Genomic DNA, 17354 nt, shown 5'->3' on the forward strand with positions numbered 1-17354 from the left:
AATCCCAGGGGTTAGTGGTTGGAACTGCAGTGGGGCCCACTGGGTGTCTCTTGGGATCTTAGGTAAGCAGGGAACCTGCGACAGTGGTAACTACAGTCCTGATGTGTTTTTTCCTTCTGGGGTAGTTGAGGAAGTAATGATAACGTATGTGTCCTGGAAGGTCATAGGAGTGTGTGAGATGTTGGAATTCCTTAATGGATGTGGCAGGGTGTTCAGAGAAAGAGCCTAATCTGCTTCCTATTTGACTCAGATCTGAGTGTGAGGAAGGACCGTGTACCTTAGTTGTTCCCTTGGCTCCCGCCTCCTCTTGCGGGTTAAGGGGGTTGGCGTCTGTGTAGAGCTAAGAGGTGGAGAAGGGCCAGGCCTTGCATCCGTAGAGGTGGAGGACGGCGGCGGGGGAGAGGAAGGGCGCATCCTCGTGAACGAGCATGAGGGGGAGAGAACGGGGAGCAGAGGATGGCGGGCGGAAGATGGGGGTCGGAAGGCAGTGGGGATGGGGGGTGGAAGCGGGGATGGAGGGTGAGGACGGAGACGAGGGGAGGGTATGTAGGGAGGCCGTGCGGAAGAGCCGCGGTCTGCCCGATCAAAGTCGAGACGTATGGAGGTTTTAGAAGAGGAGGAGGAAAGTTTCGGACGGTTTTTGGTGTAAGAGAAGAATTTGATAAGAGGAACAGGATTGGCAAAGGGAGGGACACTTATGGAGGAAAAAAAAAAGCCTGAACATAAGGAATTTCAGACCATCGCCGTTACGCCGGATGAAATCCTCTAAGTCTCTGAGGATTTGGAAATTAAAGATGTCCCTCTCTGGCCATTGACTTTCATTGTCCAATTTGTACTGTGGCCAGAGGTCAAATGAGTTTTTTTGGTCTGATGTCTCCTTTTGGGTACAGCGTTTTAAGGTTGTGAAGGACACAACTCAGAGGTGTTGCATTAGGGGGTGTGAAACAATTCTCCATTTTAGTGGCATGGGTGAGGCTAAGGATCTCTAGGGCAGGGGAGACTCTGCGTGAGACAGGCGTCCCCGAATCAGCCGGATATCTCCAAGGAGACAGGAAACCGCACTTGGAGCCAGACGTCTCTGGAGCCAAGGGGATTCTTCCCTCGAAGATGCCGGCCTCCCCCCACCCCGTGGCCCTCGGGGACAGTGAGGATCACTGACCTAGCGTGAGAATTTTTGGTGGGTTGTCCTGGACAATGGAAAAAGGAGGGAGACAGAGCAGATGCTCCAGTGGGGAAATCCTTGACTCACCCACCTGGGCCTCGGTATCGGTGTTGTGTGGGCTCCCCCGGCAGGGGCAGGTGGAGATTCCTCACCAGGTGATCAGTCTCACCGCAACCCCACGCCCAGGTTTTCAGCACCAAATGTCAGAGAAACGGCGCTCACTGGGGGGTGGAGACTGATGACTGCAGGCAGGAAGTCGATGAGACGCTCTCCCAGCAGAGGCGGTTTGAAGATTAGACTTCAGCCCCCTCACCCCTTGCTGGCACGGTGGGGGTGTGAAGAGGGACTTCAGCCCGCTCCCGGAAGGTGTGGACATGACTTGATACAGTGCATCGATAGGCGGGAAGTGCTAGTGCAAAGTGGGGAGGGGGTTAGGGTCTGAGGACAGCTGGGGGGCCAACCAGGGGCCGTAAAAGTGAATTCTTCCCATGCGTACCTGGGGGTAGTGGGCTAGGGGGTAGGTATTCTTGGTGGTCCTGGGCCTGGAAGGGGTGACGGTCCTTACCTGCCCCCCTCCCACCGTGACAGGCTGCCTTGTGCATTCTCGGGCAGACGCGCTGCCTTCCCACAGGCAGGCTGCAGGCGCTCCGCCCATCAGAACCGAGCCTCGGCCTCGTGGCCTCTTAATCATCGCACTCCTTGTGAGGGGGAGCCTCTAACAGTACCTTCTTTGCTTTTGTTACAAAAACATTACAATGTTGTTGTTAACTGTAGTCGATAAATTACATTAGTTACATCTTCCCATGTATCACCGCATTCTTAACACCTTGTAGTAGTATAACATTTCTGTATTAACCACAGTCCGCGTCTATCCCCAAAATCACTGTAATATATTCCCTTTATCAGGGGTGTTTCCCGAGGGTTCCGTGAGCTTGAACTGACATTCAATAAAACATTATCCTCGTGGGGACATGTTGGTGCGGGTGCGATATATTTATTAAGCGATACATAGTCTAGTGTGGACTTGGTAAGGGGTTTTCCCCTGACTGGCAGAGGGGTCCATGGAACAAAAAAGGTTAAGAACGCCTGCCCTGGCTTATCCTCCAACCGTCCTCCAACTAACACTAACCTCCCGAGACGACCTGTTTCCGACACAATTGTGTCTGTAAATCAACAGTGCTGGCTCCGCGCACTGTGTGCTACCATCAGTTCCTTCCCTTACCACCTATTTACCGCTGGCCTCATTACCAGCCGACACACTCCAGCATCAGCTCCCCCTGCGCCTTGCCCGCGGAACCCACTGGCTCTTAATAAAGGGAGCCCGTGAGCTGGCACTATTCAGGAGGGTAGCCCGGTCCTTTTCCTTTCCCTTTAGGGGACTTGGACGCCGCCCCGTCTTGCAGGATTCTTCTGCCTTTTCCTCGTGGTCACTTCCTGACGGATTCGACTCTCTGGGCCAGCAACTCTTGGACAGGAGAAATGATGACCTTTACCCTCGAGCTCAAAAAGCATGATTTTCATCCGCTAAAGAAGAGGAGTGTCTTGCTGTTGAAACTCGTAGCTGTTGTCTTTGCCACGCTTCTGTTTTGCGAATTTTTGATCTACTACCTAGTGCTTTTTCGGTGTGATTGGCCTGCGGTGAAGACCCCAGCCCAGGGCAGTGAACGCGAGGCTCTGAAACCCGTGCTGAAAGCCATGTTTCTGGCCGATACCCATTTGCTTGGGGAGGTGAGAGGCCACTGGCTAGACAAATTAAGAAGGTAGGAACCTTTCTGAAATTCTGTAGGCAAAAGGTAGAGTCATCTCTTCCCAGGTCGGCCTCCAGGGCTTTAGGGTACCCCTTAGTTATTTTCTTCTCAAAGCATGTTCGGGGCATTTTCCTTTTCTCTGAACTTACTATTTACCAAGCATCCGTTCTGCGTAAGGCCCCAGAATTTTGGAGTCAGATAGGGATTTGAGTCTTGACTCAAAACACGAATGAGCTTTGTGACTTTGGGCATGTTGCAAAGGCCCCCGAGCGTCCTCAGCTGTGGCTGGGTTACACCGGCCTCCGAGCCTGGAGATGGTCAGCGAGAGTCAGTCCCCCTTTCCCTGGGCCGGGAGGAAGTAGAGCTCCCTGGGGTGTAATTTTGAGCCTTTTTCCCTGGGGATGGAGCCGGGCCCTGTTTCTCCAGCACACCCCTGCCCTCGCATAATGCCTCTGCTTTCCCACTGGGAAGTCTGTGATGGGATCCTTTAACCATAGGGTCAGCAGCTAGGGCCCCCTCTGTGCCCCCAGAGACTGGAGTCTTGATTCCCCCCGCCCCCCTCCCCAGCCAGCTGGTCTCCCATTTTCCTTGCTGCAGTTCCATTGTGTCTCTCTGAGCTTGTCTTTCTTCTTGTGAATGAGGACTGTCCTCTGGCTACTTTAGAAATGGATGGACCTTACTCTTGGTGGGTGCTTGAGATGGGCAGTGTCCCCGGGGTGGGAGGAGGAGGCAAGAAGAAGGAAAGGTGAGGGGCTGCAGAGCTTTTAGACCTTAGGTGGAGTGAGAGAAGGGACGGCTGGGACATACTCATTCCTTTGGCTTGGATCTTACAAATTGAGCTTTTTTTTTTAAATCTAATTCCTCCGAAGAAGAGTTCCACGCCCTCCTCTGGCTGCTGCTTCTAAGCTCTTTCTTCTCCATGTGAATAACATCAATCAGGAAAAGCTGGGCAGTGGCTTTTGAGAGTTCTCTCAAGCAGTGATTTGTACTTTGCAGCTGTTAACGTGGGGCCTGAAAAGCTACTGCTGATCAGCAATGGCCTTCCCTGGCTTATATATTCCAGAATGCAGCGTTCCCCTTTGTAGGGGCTAAGCAGTGCCTTGAAAAGGGGGAAAATTTGAGCTCCTTAGAAAATGCGGTGGGTCAGACTTGGTTAGGGAAAGAGGAGGGAGGGGTGAGAAGGCGTCACTGTTTCTCCAACACCCACTCTGTGCTGGTGCTGTGCTGGACACTGCGCCCAGTGCTATCCGATCAAACCCACAATTACCCAGCAAGAGTAGGCTGTGTCATCTCCATTCACCAACCAAGCAAGGAGGAATCAGCAGGGTAAGGCGTGGGCGGTGGGTGGAGCAGGGGTTTTCAGCCAGTGTCTGCCAGAGTCCAGATGCTAAGCCCTTTTCATTTACTTGTGTGCCTAAAAACAGGAGGCTTTACTGCTTTGATACTATTGGCTTGTCTACTGCTGTCAACTCCCCCCAAACCCGAAGCGAGCAAGGCAGGGAGGTCCCTTCAAGAGGAAGTAACACTGAAGCCCGACTGGCGTCCCCCAGTGGGTGCAATCCCAGTCTAACCGGGACACCCTTGCAACACCTCGGAGTCGCCTGGGCTCTCACGGTCAGGCGAGGCCCGGCTGTGGGCACCTCGCAGAGCTCCGTGCTTGAGGTGGTGGGCAACCTGACCCTCCTTTGGTGCCCTTCATCGCCTCGTTTAACCAGAGGCAGACTCTTGGCCCTTCCAGGCAGTGCATGGCAATGGAGCCGTGGAGACAACTTTTAAATGGCAGGTGTAGGCTACGGCGGAGAAACACCCTGACGCCTTGCTTTTCCCTGTTTTCCAGGGAGTGGCAAATGGAGAGAGCCTTCCAGACAGCTCTGGGGTTGCTGCAGCCCGAAGTGGTCTTTATCCTGGGGGATGTCTTTGATGAAGGAAAGTGGAGCTCCCCCAAGGTAGGACCCTGCCGCCCCTGCTCCCCGATCCTCCTTAAGGGTCCAGCATGGACACACGGTAAAACACCAGCTGAACTGCAAGTTTTGCTTAGTCCTGAAGCTAGACACACACAGTCTGCCTGGAAGATTCTCAGGATTTGTGGCTAACGCTGCTCAGGAGTTAGGGCGCCATTCTTACGTTGATGTGCGTAGGAACTCTGGAGATTAGCCAGACGTCATCTTGTTGAAATGTATATTTCCATGAGATTCTTGGGGTAGGGAAAAGCAGGTGAGATGGATGCTATTTCAGTCATCATTAAAATTACATGTTGAAATTTACATTTAACTTCACTCTTTTATTTTGTTTTGCTGAATTACAAGAGTTGTGTTGCAAAAGTTACTTGCTACTCTACACTCAGATTTTCTGTCTTCTGAATAAGAGGTGGAGAAAGAGCCTTGAGGCTTAGTGTGAAATTCCTCTTCCTTCAAGTAGGCCTGAGACCCCGGACTGGGTATGGGGGTGACTGGGTATGGGGGTGACGTAAAACCAGCTTTGCTGGGTATGGGGGTGATGTAAAACCAGCTTTGCTTATTACATTCCGGGAATGAATGAAGAAAGAGCTGTTCTTGCTGTGTAGGTAAAAATAGTCATCCACTAGTGGTTTTTGGAAGGAACTTTTTTTTTTTGAGGGGAGGGGGTATTAAAAAAAAATCATTGTCATTTCCCAGGACAATCTAAAAGTTGTACAATATAGTCTTAGTCCAGATATCATAGGCACCTACTGTTTAGAGGGTTACAAGGCTTGTTTTAATTTAGGCTATAAGTAAATATGAGATCATGGAAATCATATATGTAAAAAGCAACTGGCTATAAAATGAGATTAGATGTATGTGTTGCTTTTGCAAAATAAGGGCTTTTCTGATTTTATGTTACCCTAATTTTAAATTCTATCTGTTAAAGCAAAGTCTTTGTATATTCATTGAAGGAACCTTTCCCCAGAATATTTCCTAAGATTGGGCCATACTAAAACATTTAGGATAAGGTTAATTATTATCTGTTCAAAAGAGGTTCACTCCTTACCCTAGGGTCTTAGTACAGTTGGTAATTTTAGCCTTATTAAAAATAGGTACTATACTAATGTGTAGTGTGCAGTCCTCCTACATCAATTATAAGGAAAGCAGGTGTCCGAATAATCTTCAAGTATCTGCTGTGTTGACTTCCCTTACTGTCTTTTGTTTCCCACATCTCCTCAGTTCTCATTCCCACAGTTGTAGCCACAGAGCGCTGAGGAAGGTTCTCCAGCCCGGCTTTGCCCAGGCACGTATGTTGACGCGTTTGCTTGGCACTTCCTCAGAGCCTGCTCCGATGCCCACATCTGAAGCGATTCTCAACCCGGGGTCCATGTGTGGTCTTCCAGGGATCTTGAAATAATAGGTGTACGAACCAGTTATTTTGGGGGGTTGTCAGTTAATGTTTTAAGATGGGGGCAGGGCACGGATACCATTTAATTAAAATTTGGTATCAAACTAAATAATTCAGCTTTTAATTAGCTGTAGTCTTCGAGAAAGGAGTATCAGAGTGAAAAGTTCCAATTTCGACATTAGCTTTACAAGTGAGGGTCTGATTTAGTACAGGGAAGTGAAGTGAGTGCCATCCAAACAGGGATCATATTCCTCAGCCACAAGAAAGAGAAGGTTCTCTGGCTGTCAGCAGTGACCCTTTTTTTTGCCCGTAGGCCTGGGCAGATGATGTGGCGCGGTTTCAGAAAATGTTCAGACACCCACGTCACGTGCAGCTGAAGGTCGTTGCTGGCAACCATGACATTGGTTTCCACTATAAGTAAGTAGTCCATTAAAGTACAACACTGTGAATGCCATGATTTTAAACCTGCTAAAATTCAGCTGAAATCCTTGTTTGTGCTATATAGAGGCAGTCTGTTTTCCTCAAAAGTTCCAAGCTTTGGAAGTATAAACTCCAAAAAGGCAAGGGTTTTTATCTTGGCATAAATATGAATGAATTGCATGTACCCTTGAGAGATGTCTGACTTGAAACATATATATATATTTGTTTTTTGTTTTCCTTTTTAAATTTATTTTCTCTTCTTTGAAACTTACATTTAATGGCCAATTATTTTCTTTGGGAATCAGAATAAAACAAGACCATTTAGACTTTGATGGCTAACATATATATTGTGTTATGATGCTTATGAATTGCCAGCCTGTTTTAAGCATTTGTTTCCATGTATTAGCTCATTTAATCCTTACTTCGATCCTGTTGTTTTACCCACTGAGGAAACTGAGGCCCAGTGGGGCTAAGTAACTTGCCTCAGTTCTCACCATTGCTTAGTAGTGGAGCTGGGATTTGACCTTGATAGTCTGGGACCAGTGGAGCTCTTAAGTAGTAACACTTACCTGCTGCTCAGTTCCTGAGAGTTATCTTCAATGTTCACAATAACTCTATGAAGGTCTAAAATGTCTTGTTCTGAAAAACGTGTTTTTTTTTTTAATAATTGAATGTAGGATGACTGCACACAAAATAAAACGATTTGAGAAGGTTTTCAGCTCTGAAAGGCTGTTTTCTTGGAAAGAAATCAAGTGAGTATTTCTTGTGAATTCTCTTGAAGGCCTTTAGTCCTTGGAAACTTTTTGAAAGGTGACTCCCACCCTGGGTCAGTCTGGGGTCAGTCTGGCCTGGTTTATGAGCTCTGAGAGCGGTACCTCAGGCTGTCCTTGTTGATGGGAAACCTCCAGCCCCCCTGCTTTTCCATCATAACCTGTTTCCAGCCTAGGACTTTGCACAATCCTTGAGGGAACTGCAGTCTGGATTGTTCTGAGTGGCATGAATTTCATCAGCCACTTGGTATTTTTTAATTTTTCAAATTTTACTTATTTCACTTTCTAGAAGATATCCCTCTAATTACGGTGTCCTAGGCTGTGGTGGCAAGTGTGCTTGCTGTGTTTTTGTAGATGGGCTCCCACCTCCACCCATCTGCCTTGATTTCTAGACCAAAGTATCCTAACCCTTCCAGCTAGACCTGCTCGACCTCTTTAGCTGCCTGTCTCAGGGCCCTTGCTTGTCTGTGGTTATATGTACAACACAGCTGACAAGACTATATACATTATTCTAGCTGTAGACGTCTGCAGAGAAAAAAGGTGGGAGAAGACGTTTTCTTCTAGTTTCATAATTTCCTTTCTGTGGGTATTCAAATTTCTGTTGACAGTTTTTTAAGCCACAGCAGTTCATTGTACCTATCAAATGAAATAATACACGTAAAGCGCCCAGAAATGCGAATCCAGTGGGCACTCCACAACGGTTAACTCCTCCCCCCCTCTGCCTTGCCACAGTTTCCTTTCCTGCGTCATAATGGAGACATTATATAGTTTGAGTTATTTTTCCCTAAGTGTAGTGTTTAATGAATTGTTCATACTTCAGACCATTTGGTTATATAGCTCCTTAGCTCTGAAATTATTCCCATTTCAAACCACCTTCCCTGACAGGCACCTTCTTTGTGCCTCACTGATCTATGCTAAAGGAATAAAAACATTTTTAATGGCACTATAAAAATATAATTAAGGTGAAATGGTTGCAAGAGATAACCATAATGGACATTGTGATTGTTGCAGTTTGGGGTTATCTGCATACCCCTTCCCACCCTCTTTAACTGCTGAGAGTACCTGCATTACCGGCCTGTGGTTCACTGTTGAAATAATATCTAACATTTCCTGAGTATTTACTAGTGGCAGCTTCTGTCCTAATAAGCACATTGCTGCATTACCTCCTTTAATGGCTTGGGAGTCAATGTCCTGTTATCATCTTCAGTTTTACAGGTGAGGCAGAGAGAGGTTAAATCCCTTGCCCAAGGACATGTGGTTCGTGTGATGTGCTGACGTTGAGGTAGTGTGAGCTCAGAGTGCTTGGTCCTCTGGGATTTCCGATACGTTTAGGTTTTAAAAACCCTTTACTACATTTTGGGCTCAACTTTCAGTAAAGAACTTGGAGTTTTAAAACAGCGCCTGTTAGTCCAGGGGAGGTTTCCAGCAGCGTGGGGCTCACGTGCTGCAGCTGCAGTGCTCATTTCCACGGGAACCACAAGGTCATGGTGTCCTGTTTGTCTGCCCTGCCTCAGTTTTGTGATGGTGAACAGTGTCACACTGGAAGGGGACGGCTGTCACATCTGCTCTGAAGCAGAAGCTGAACTCATTGAGATTTCTCACCAACTGAATTGCTCCCGAAAGGTAGGAGACGATTTGAACTCCCCGGGCACCTTCTGCCCTGGCACGTTCTAGAAGCACCCCACATCAGGGCACCTTCCTCGTCGTCACCCACTCAGCTCCCTCTGCCCCTTCTGAGCATTGACTGATTCCTCAGCAGCAGGACCCTGCTTCCAGCCCCTGTAAGCCTGGGCAGAAGCTTCCAGCGTCAGCCCCAATCCTTGTGCAGGTGAGTGGGGCAGGGTGGGGGGTGGGCGATGCAGGCTGTCGAGCTTGGCAGAGCCAGCGGGGGCTTCCTGAAGTCACTTCTGCTTCTCTTCCATCCCGACAGCACTACCCGCTCTACCGGAGAAGTGACGCTAACTGTACAGGAGTGGACGCCGCCCCCCCAGAGGTGAAGCACCTCCCATTTCAGGAGAAATACGATGTGCTTTCCCAGGAGGCCTCACAAAAGGTGCGCCCCTGGAGCTGATGCTCCGGCATGCCATGGTGTAGCTCTCACCTGTCTGCATTTTAGTGAGTTGACATTTCAAGTCCGCGTCAGGATTAGAGACTCCCCCCACCCCAGGTCTCCCCCCACCCCCAGTTACTTCTGTCCTTTACAGTGTGTTGTCCCTCTCCCTCCCTTCCCTTCCCCACATGACTTGAGATGGGCAGAGTAGCAAGGATAGCCTACAGTTTGTTTAGTTTTACAAAGAATGTAATAATTTAAATAGAAAGACATGTAGCTTTTGTAGTTACCAGCTGGAGGATGGAAGGCATAGCTTTTTGTCAGTATCTCAGATTGTCATTTCATCTTCCTTTTTATTTCCCCCAGTGAGTCCACTTCTCTTTCCTAATGTCAAGTGGATCATAATCTCACCTAGTCTTTATTCAAAGTTGTTTCCACCACTCTAAATATATTTAGAAACGTGAATGGGGCTAGAGTTAAATTTTTAGGGACTTAGCTAAAAGGTCCTCTCTTTATACATAAATGTCTATATAAGTATATAGTCTGGGACGAGAAGAATAGATTCTAAGAGGCTGAACTTAACCTGCTATAGAGTATAAACCAAAGGATTTTAAGGAAAAACAAATAAAGCAGTCCTCTAAAAATAAAGGTTTAGGATTTTAGGAGTGAAGTGAGCCAGGGGTCAAGGCTCAGGCAGGTGAAGCGTCCAGCCACCCCCGCGCGGGGGCCCGGCCCAGCCTGAGCGCCCCTGCCCCCTTCCCCGCGCATGCGCCCAGCCCAGGCTGAGCGCCCCCTGCCCCCTCCCCCGCGCACGCGTCAGCCTAGCGCTTCTGCCCCCTCCCCCGCGCATGCGCCCAGCCTGAACGCCCCTGCCCCCTCCCCCGCGTACGTGCCCAGCCTGAGCGCCCCTGTCCCCTCCGCCGCGCATGCGCCCAGCCCAGGCTGAGCGCCCCTGCCCCCTCCCCGGCGCCTGCACCCCGCCTAGCGCCTCTGTCCCGCCCCGCAGCTGCTGCGGTGGTTCCGGCCCCGCCTGGTGCTGAGCGGACACACGCACAGCGGCTGCGAGGTGCTATACGCGGGGACCACCCCGGAGGTCAGCGTCCCGTCCTTCAGCTGGAGGAACAGAAACGACCCGAGTTTCATCATGGTAAGGTGGAAGTTTATTTTTGTCCGAAAGCTCTCATAAATATTTAAATCAACACCAGTAACCAACTACTTCATTGCTGCAACCAGTAAAAAATATACAAAAGCTGTAAAGAGACCCCCTCCCGCACGCACTTAGATGGACTGTCCTCTCTGAACACCACTGGGAACGAAGACAGGACGTTATTCCTGGGGCGCTGACCATACATAGTGGTACTTTGTCTTTCCAGGAGGGTACAGTGTGCGCTGGGATTAGGCTCTGTGTGTGTGTAATTCTCTAGGAAGCAGGATCACATATGCATTAGTTAGCATCGGTCCGTTTTTTGTCCTGGTTTTGAAACATGCCCATTTACCCTTGCAGAAAAGGCTGCAGCTTTTGCAAGTTGCTTCAAGATGTTTCAATGAATAACCGCCTGGATGCTTTAGCTTCTTTCTTTGAACCATGAGTTCTGGCATCCATTTCCAATGCATATATATATATACACACACACACACACACACACACACACACAGCTTTTCTGCCAGGTACTTTTATGTTATAGAAAGATGGGGAAACAATTGTGTTTTCAAATTCAAAGTAAATGATAACATTTTTCACTGCTATTCCACATAGCAAAGATGTCTGCAAAGAAAAATCCGTTGGGGTGACCCTGGAACATGTATTTCTAGGTTACAGGTTGCTTATGTTCAGAACAAGTGGCATGAAAAAACGTGCTTGTCCTTCTTAGACATTAATGGCCCTCTGCCCTAAATCTCCATGAGGACTCCCTGAGTCTGTCCTCCCCACTTCCCTACCCCCTATACTCTATAGGAAGCCAACGGGCAGGGGGTAGTTTCCGTAGGGAAGTCAGCTCCCCAGACTTTGTCCCCGCAGACGTGCTGCCCTTGGTTTCACTTCGCTTGCTGGTGCTTGTGATGTGTGGTGGTGCTGCGTGTCGGTTGAAGGCTTGCCTCTTAGCCTCAGGGGAGGAGAGGCAGGCACCCAGAAGGCGGCCGTCACCCTGCTTTCTCTAAGTCAGAGCCATGTGTTAAGGCTACACTCCATCTCCAGAACCTCCTCTCTTCTTTTCCAGGGCAGCATAACAGCTACGGACTACTCCCTCTCCAAGTGCTACCTTCCCTCTGAGAATGTGGTTCTGATCGCGTACTGCGGAGCAGCTGTGTTCCTTGTGGTGCTCCTGGTAGCTCACTTGGGGCTTTTAGCACCACTTTTTCATTTTGGCTGGAATCTCCTCCGAAAGCCTAAGGCCATGTGAAAAGCAGGTGACTTCTGCGTGTAGCAATACACAGCCAGGCCAAAGAAACCGAACCTTCAGCGGTGCTCGTGTGAGACTCAAGCAGATGCCGAGACCACATGTCGGCCATGTGTATACGTCCCAGACGTTCTAAAGCCTCCGTGTAACTTACTGCAGGGTAACTAGTAGAGCGACCTGTTCTCATGCTATGAAAATGGAACACATGTTCTACAACATCTCATCGTACCATTTTTATCAAATGTATGTATGATCGAAGGTTGTATCTGTACAATATGTAAATGCTATATTGAGTGTCACTGCTTGCATGCACTACACACAGCCTTCACATACCCAGGAGGACGTGGGCAGCCCCAGACACAACGTGCTTCGTGTGTGCACACACATGTAGGGTCTGCCTCTGCCCGCCCGGGAGGTGGCTTGCACATTCCTATTTAGTGTACACTGCACAGATGCTATGAGCAGGAACATATTGTTTTTCATAGACTTCTGCACTGAACTAATGGAACTGGATCGATTAACGACCAAACTGTTATTACATTTTTATTTAATGCCTGTCAGCGATCAAAAGAAACTTGAAAAATGGAGTAAGGCAAATGGGACTTTGGTGCTTAAAAATAAATGACTTGATAATTAGAAGACAGATAAAACAGATTCTTTGTTTTTTTATCCCTAAGTGTCTGGTGTTTTCTGTAGTCAAACTTTTAAATAGGAAGTTTAGTTAGGAGGAAAGTGTGGAGTAATAATGCATCCAACAATATACAACTTCATTTTTTTTGTAGGGTGACCTTATCTTTTGAGTTTTTCTTTGAAAGTGTAAATAGGAACTGAGAGTAATTTCTCTTTTATATGTCCTTATATAAGTTTTATGAAACACTTAAGGATGGGGGGAGAGGAAAGCAGTAAGAATGAGATAAAATATTTTTGCTGCCTTGATTATAAAGCCATCTTTTCTTTCATAGAAAAGGAACATTTAAATTTAGATGAGTTTATAAAAATTACGAAATGATGATTTATCAAGTAAACTTTAAAACATTAAACAAAGACTGAAAGGAAATTAATGAAGTAGTGAAGGCTGCCACTTCAAGGCTGTTACTTCTCTGGAATTGTATTTTTGAAAATATAATTTTGGACATCTTTACATATTATCTTAGACCTAAGAAAACTACCCTATGGGTAGAATATGAAGCCTCATTGCTAGAGCATTTCTTGCTTTCTAGACATATCATGTACCATAACTTTTGAGAATGCATAAATTTTTCCAGTGTGGGAAACTGCCATATATTCTGATTTTGTATTTCAAATAAAGGCTTTCTAATGTTCCTTCTTCAAAGGACAAATAAAGATGCCATTCTTGAATTCACAAATGTTGTTTTTGTTCTTGCTCTCTGTTCACTTGTTCCTGTGGTTGAGGAAATGGTTCAAAAGCTATGACTAAGAGCTCAGGGAATTTGTAAGAGTCTTTAAGTAGCAAACTAATTAAGAAACATATTGTCTGGAGAGAGCAAAATCCTCAGTTCCCTGAAAAAATGTTAAGATTGCAATTTGTACACTAGAGTGATTTCACTAGAATCCTATTTTTTTTTTTTAATATCAAAATAATGTACCAACCTGATGAAATACCCTAACTTCTACAGATACCATTCATTCCCTTTTTCAGAGCAGGTTGTAGGTAAAGGCGACATGAAGCCATGATAAAAACACATTTCTTTTACAGGGATAGCCGTAATGAAGGCACAAAGATCTACAGGGAGTCTTTAGAAGTTATACAAAATAATATTACATGTTATGGTCTGTACAGTGTAGTAAACCAGCAATGAAACAACCAAAAGGGAATATATGGAAGACGACTACTGTCCAAGGTAGAGCAAAAGTTTGGAGGATCATTTTTAGATGGGACACAGTTTGCAGTCGTGAGTGTGGTGGGTTCTCTGCCCACATGTCTCAAAGTTGCTCCAATTCACACGCCCGAGGCCGACAGGGATGGCCAATGTGCCCGGACCGTGTTTCTCGTCTCTGCCTCCTGGGGTCCCTCTAAGACCTGTGCCCGTGCAAATGAGAAGGGACAACCACCTGCCCGTCTGGCCTCCCAAAATGCTGTGACTCAGCACCCTGACTGCGCTGCAACGTGCTCAGCAGCGTGCTTGATGACTCGATCAAGGGTGGGACCCTGCCCACATCTCGAGCTTGTGAATGCCTAGACGAATGGCTCAGAGGAGCCCCCACCCTGCGCGATTTCACCGCGGGGTCACCCAGGTGAGAGGTGAAGGTGTGTAGAGCCACAGGTTGGGGTGGGGTGGGGCGGGCATAGAAGGTTGGGTCTGATGGGCATGAAACCCGTGACAGCACCCCTGCGGGGAACCGAGGTGTCCGCAGCTGGGTGGCCGCACAGGTGGCGTGACTGGCAGGACAGGTGGCTGCACGAGGAAAGTGGACACTTGAGTACTTTCTACCATGGCTCGGGGCTGACAGACAAGCAGTCCTAGAATAAGTCTTCTGCCCGTGGGGAGGCAAAGAGAGAGGAGGGGCAGGCGGAGAGAGAACTGAGGGCGCCTACAAGAGTTCGTACTGTTTGAGGTGCATCCTCTGGATGATGTCGCGGCAGTCGTTGAAGACTCTGCGGATGTTCTCCGTGTCCACGGCACACGTAAAGTGCGGGTAGCAGTAGTGTTTGCCGTCTCCAGTTGCCGTGCTGATCCTCTGCGGGGGAGAAAAAAAGGCTCTGTGTTGTGGGGGCTCTGGGCTGAACTCTCGGCAGGCTTGGGAATGCCGCCCCCACCCCACTAATCTTTGGAGAAGTTAGGCGACACTTGGATCAAAGACTCTGGGTTTTGGGAAGCGAACTTGGCCCAGTGGTTAGGGCGTCTGTCTACCACATGGGAGGTCCGCGGTTCAAACCCTGGGCCCTCCTTGACCCGTGTGGAGTTGGCCCATGCGCAGTGCTGATGCGCGCAAGGAGTGCCGTGCCACGCAGGGGTGTCCCTGTGTAGGGGAGCCCCACACGCAAGGAGTGCGCCCCGTAAGGAGAGCCGCCCAGCGCGAAAGAAAGTGCAGCCTGCCCAGGAATGGTGCCGCACACAAGGAGAGCTGACGCAACAACATGATGCAACCAAAAGAAACACAGATTCCTGAGCCGCTGACAATAACAGAAGTGGACAAAGAAGAAGATGCAGCAAACAGACACAGAGAACAGACAACTGGGGTGGGGGGTGAGGGGAGAGAAATAAATAAATCTTTGAAAAAAAAAAAAGACTGGGTTTTCCCTTTCTTGCTGTCTTTCTTGCTTATTTGAGACAGCATCCTCGGCTGTAGGAATGCTTGAAATACCAGCTGCTGTGCTGGTGACCCTGAGACCCTTGAGCTTGTCTCCTGCCCACAGGAAACTTAAGAGTTCAGTTAAGGAGACAGGAGATAGGTTTTACAAACAGCTACTGAGAGCTGAATTCGAGGTATAACTTTCCAGAAATGAATGTTGAGAACTTTCTGTGATGACAGTAAAGTTCTGTATCTCCCCTGCCCAAGGCGGCGGCCGCGATTGCTAGCTAGATTAGGACCAAGGCACTGAATTTTCATCTTACAGGCGGTACCACCCTGGCCCACCAGTCACGTGCAGCCTCCCCCGGGGAGGGGAGCACCAGCCCTTCCTGGTGGGGTCTCCTGGTTGAACAGTGGAAGGGTCACGGGCCTTACGGGAGAGAAGGGCTCTGCTGTTAATAACTGTGGGCAACCCTGGGCTATGTCGTCACTCCTAATTCTGCAGGACACCTCCAGGTGAGAAGCCCCTGTGCGCCGTGACGCTCAAGAGGGGCGGGCATCAACAGGGCCCAGAGGAGGGCCCTCCCAGGACACCACAGGCCCCTGAACCCTGCCTGCTCCCCACCGCTCCCGCCCCTTCTGCTTCGGCAAATCACCCTGTGAAACACCTTCTGGAAATGTGCTGTGAGGCTGTCCCTTAGGTTACACAACTCCAGCACAGCGGGGTGGACTTATTTTTGGACTCGAGCACATTGTTTCTTTGTCTCTTTTTTGTAGCCTCATGGACTCTGACCTGTGCAGGTTATTTCCTTTTCACCCTGGAGCACCAGGTGAAGTGCTTTGCGCATACCTGGGGAGCCCACAGAGAGTGAATGAATGAGAATATAGCAATGAAAACTTAGGGAATGGTCATTGCAAAGGTGGTTGCAATTGGCAAACTTCAGTTTACATATCTGAACATCTTTTTTCCATTGATTTGCATTAAACGTGACAGAAATAAAGGTGTGCAGGGAGGCTGGGCAGGCTGGGTACTCTGCTTCCCAGGTCACTTGGCTGCAGGCCAGTGCCCACGATCCCCTTCTCAGGAGGAAATGCTCGATCGGTGGCCAAAGTGAAGGACCTCAGGGAGACTTGGAATGTGCCAGGAAGACAGGAAGATGTAATAGATGAGAGCGTTTCAGAACACGGGTGGCTGACCACACTATCACCATCCTCGACTTTAAAAGGGTGAAAGTGGGGGTGGATGTGCTCAAGCAGGTGAGCACCTGCCTCCCACACGGGAGGACTTGACACAGGTGAGGTCCTGGTTCGGTTCCTGGTGCCTCCTAGAGAAAAACCAGGCAACGAGCAAAAACAATAAGCAGAGACAGCGAGCAGACAGTGAGCAGAAATAATGAGCAGAAACAATGAGCACACAGAAGAGGGAGCCACCCGGGAGGAGGGGAGGGTGGAGGTGCTCGCCTTGGAGGGTCTGCCCAGGGGCTGGGCTCTGGCTGGTGGAGGTTTCCAGGCTGAGGCACACGAGTGGCTCACAGTGCAGGCAGGATGCCCACCCTGACACTGGAGGAGGGGACTGCCCGGCAGGACTGGGGGCTGACGACCTGGCAGGATGCTGGGGGGGCCACGTAGGGGCTGTGTGGGCCAATGACCTGGCAGGATGCTGAGGGAAGACCTGGTAGTGGCTGGATGCTGGGGGCTACTGCCTGGCGAGCTGCTGGGTAGGAGGCTTGGGGGAGGCTGGGGGAAGACTTGGCAGGATGCTGAGGGAAGCCTGGCAAAAAACCAGGTAGGGCACTGGGTGGGGGGACACCTAGTTAAGTACTGGGGGGGTGGGACACCTGGGAGGTACAGGGGGGGAACACGCAGGTGCTGACGGGGCCGACAACTTGGCAGGGGAGGGGGACACCCGGCGCTCTGTCCTGGCTCGTCAGGTTCTACGTCTGCCTGTCTCAGGAGACTGCTTGTGCCTCTGGACACTCTCTCAAGGAGACACACAGAGAAGGAGATACACAGAAGAAGACACACGGGAAGAGGGAGAGCTCCACAGGCACGGCAGAGGAGAGACCTGGACCTGGGGGCCCGGGAGGCAGAGGAGCCCCGCGCCTGGTAATCTGCAGTTGAGGAGAACAGAGCAGTGAGGCCCATGCCGGCCAGGGAGAAGCTGGGCCCACGGAGCCTTAAGAGGAAGAGGAAGGCTGACCCCTC

The 17354-nt window shown here is 49.3% G+C and overlaps 2 protein-coding genes across 11 annotated transcripts in view; one reads left to right on the forward strand and one right to left on the reverse strand.

Moving 5' to 3' along the window:
• MPPE1 (metallophosphoesterase 1) overlaps positions 1–13261 on the forward strand; it is a 27957-nt gene extending 14696 nt beyond the window's left edge. For 3 of the 5 annotated variants that reach the window (XM_058277293.2, XM_058277292.2, XM_058277291.1), the window contains 9 exons: positions 2538–2922; positions 4748–4856; positions 6572–6675; positions 7356–7430; positions 8963–9071; positions 9205–9276; positions 9379–9501; positions 10505–10645; positions 11715–13261. In XM_058277293.2, the coding sequence (XP_058133276.1) occupies positions 2642–2922; positions 4748–4856; positions 6572–6675; positions 7356–7430; positions 8963–9071; positions 9205–9276; positions 9379–9501; positions 10505–10645; positions 11715–11897 (1197 nt within the window). In that variant the 5' untranslated portion in view covers positions 2538–2641 and the 3' untranslated portion in view covers positions 11898–13261. The remainder of the gene's footprint in view (positions 1–2537; positions 2923–4747; positions 4857–6571; positions 6676–7355; positions 7431–8962; positions 9072–9204; positions 9277–9378; positions 9502–10504; positions 10646–11714) is intronic. The other 2 variants (XM_058277295.2, XM_058277294.2) reach the window with 1 other exon arrangement.
• Positions 10636–17354, reverse strand: part of GNAL (G protein subunit alpha L) — a 233870-nt gene continuing 227151 nt past the window's right edge. For all 6 annotated transcript variants that reach the window (XM_012529613.4, XM_058277287.2, XM_058277286.1 and 3 more), the window contains one exon: positions 10636–14594. In XM_012529613.4, coding sequence (XP_012385067.2) covers positions 14448–14594 — 147 coding nt within the window. In that variant the 3' untranslated portion in view covers positions 10636–14447. The remainder of the gene's footprint in view (positions 14595–17354) is intronic.

The sequence above is a fragment of the Dasypus novemcinctus genome, chromosome 16 (genome assembly GCF_030445035.2).
Source record: "Dasypus novemcinctus isolate mDasNov1 chromosome 16, mDasNov1.1.hap2, whole genome shotgun sequence".
NCBI classification, from domain to species: Eukaryota; Metazoa; Chordata; class Mammalia; order Cingulata; family Dasypodidae; genus Dasypus; species Dasypus novemcinctus.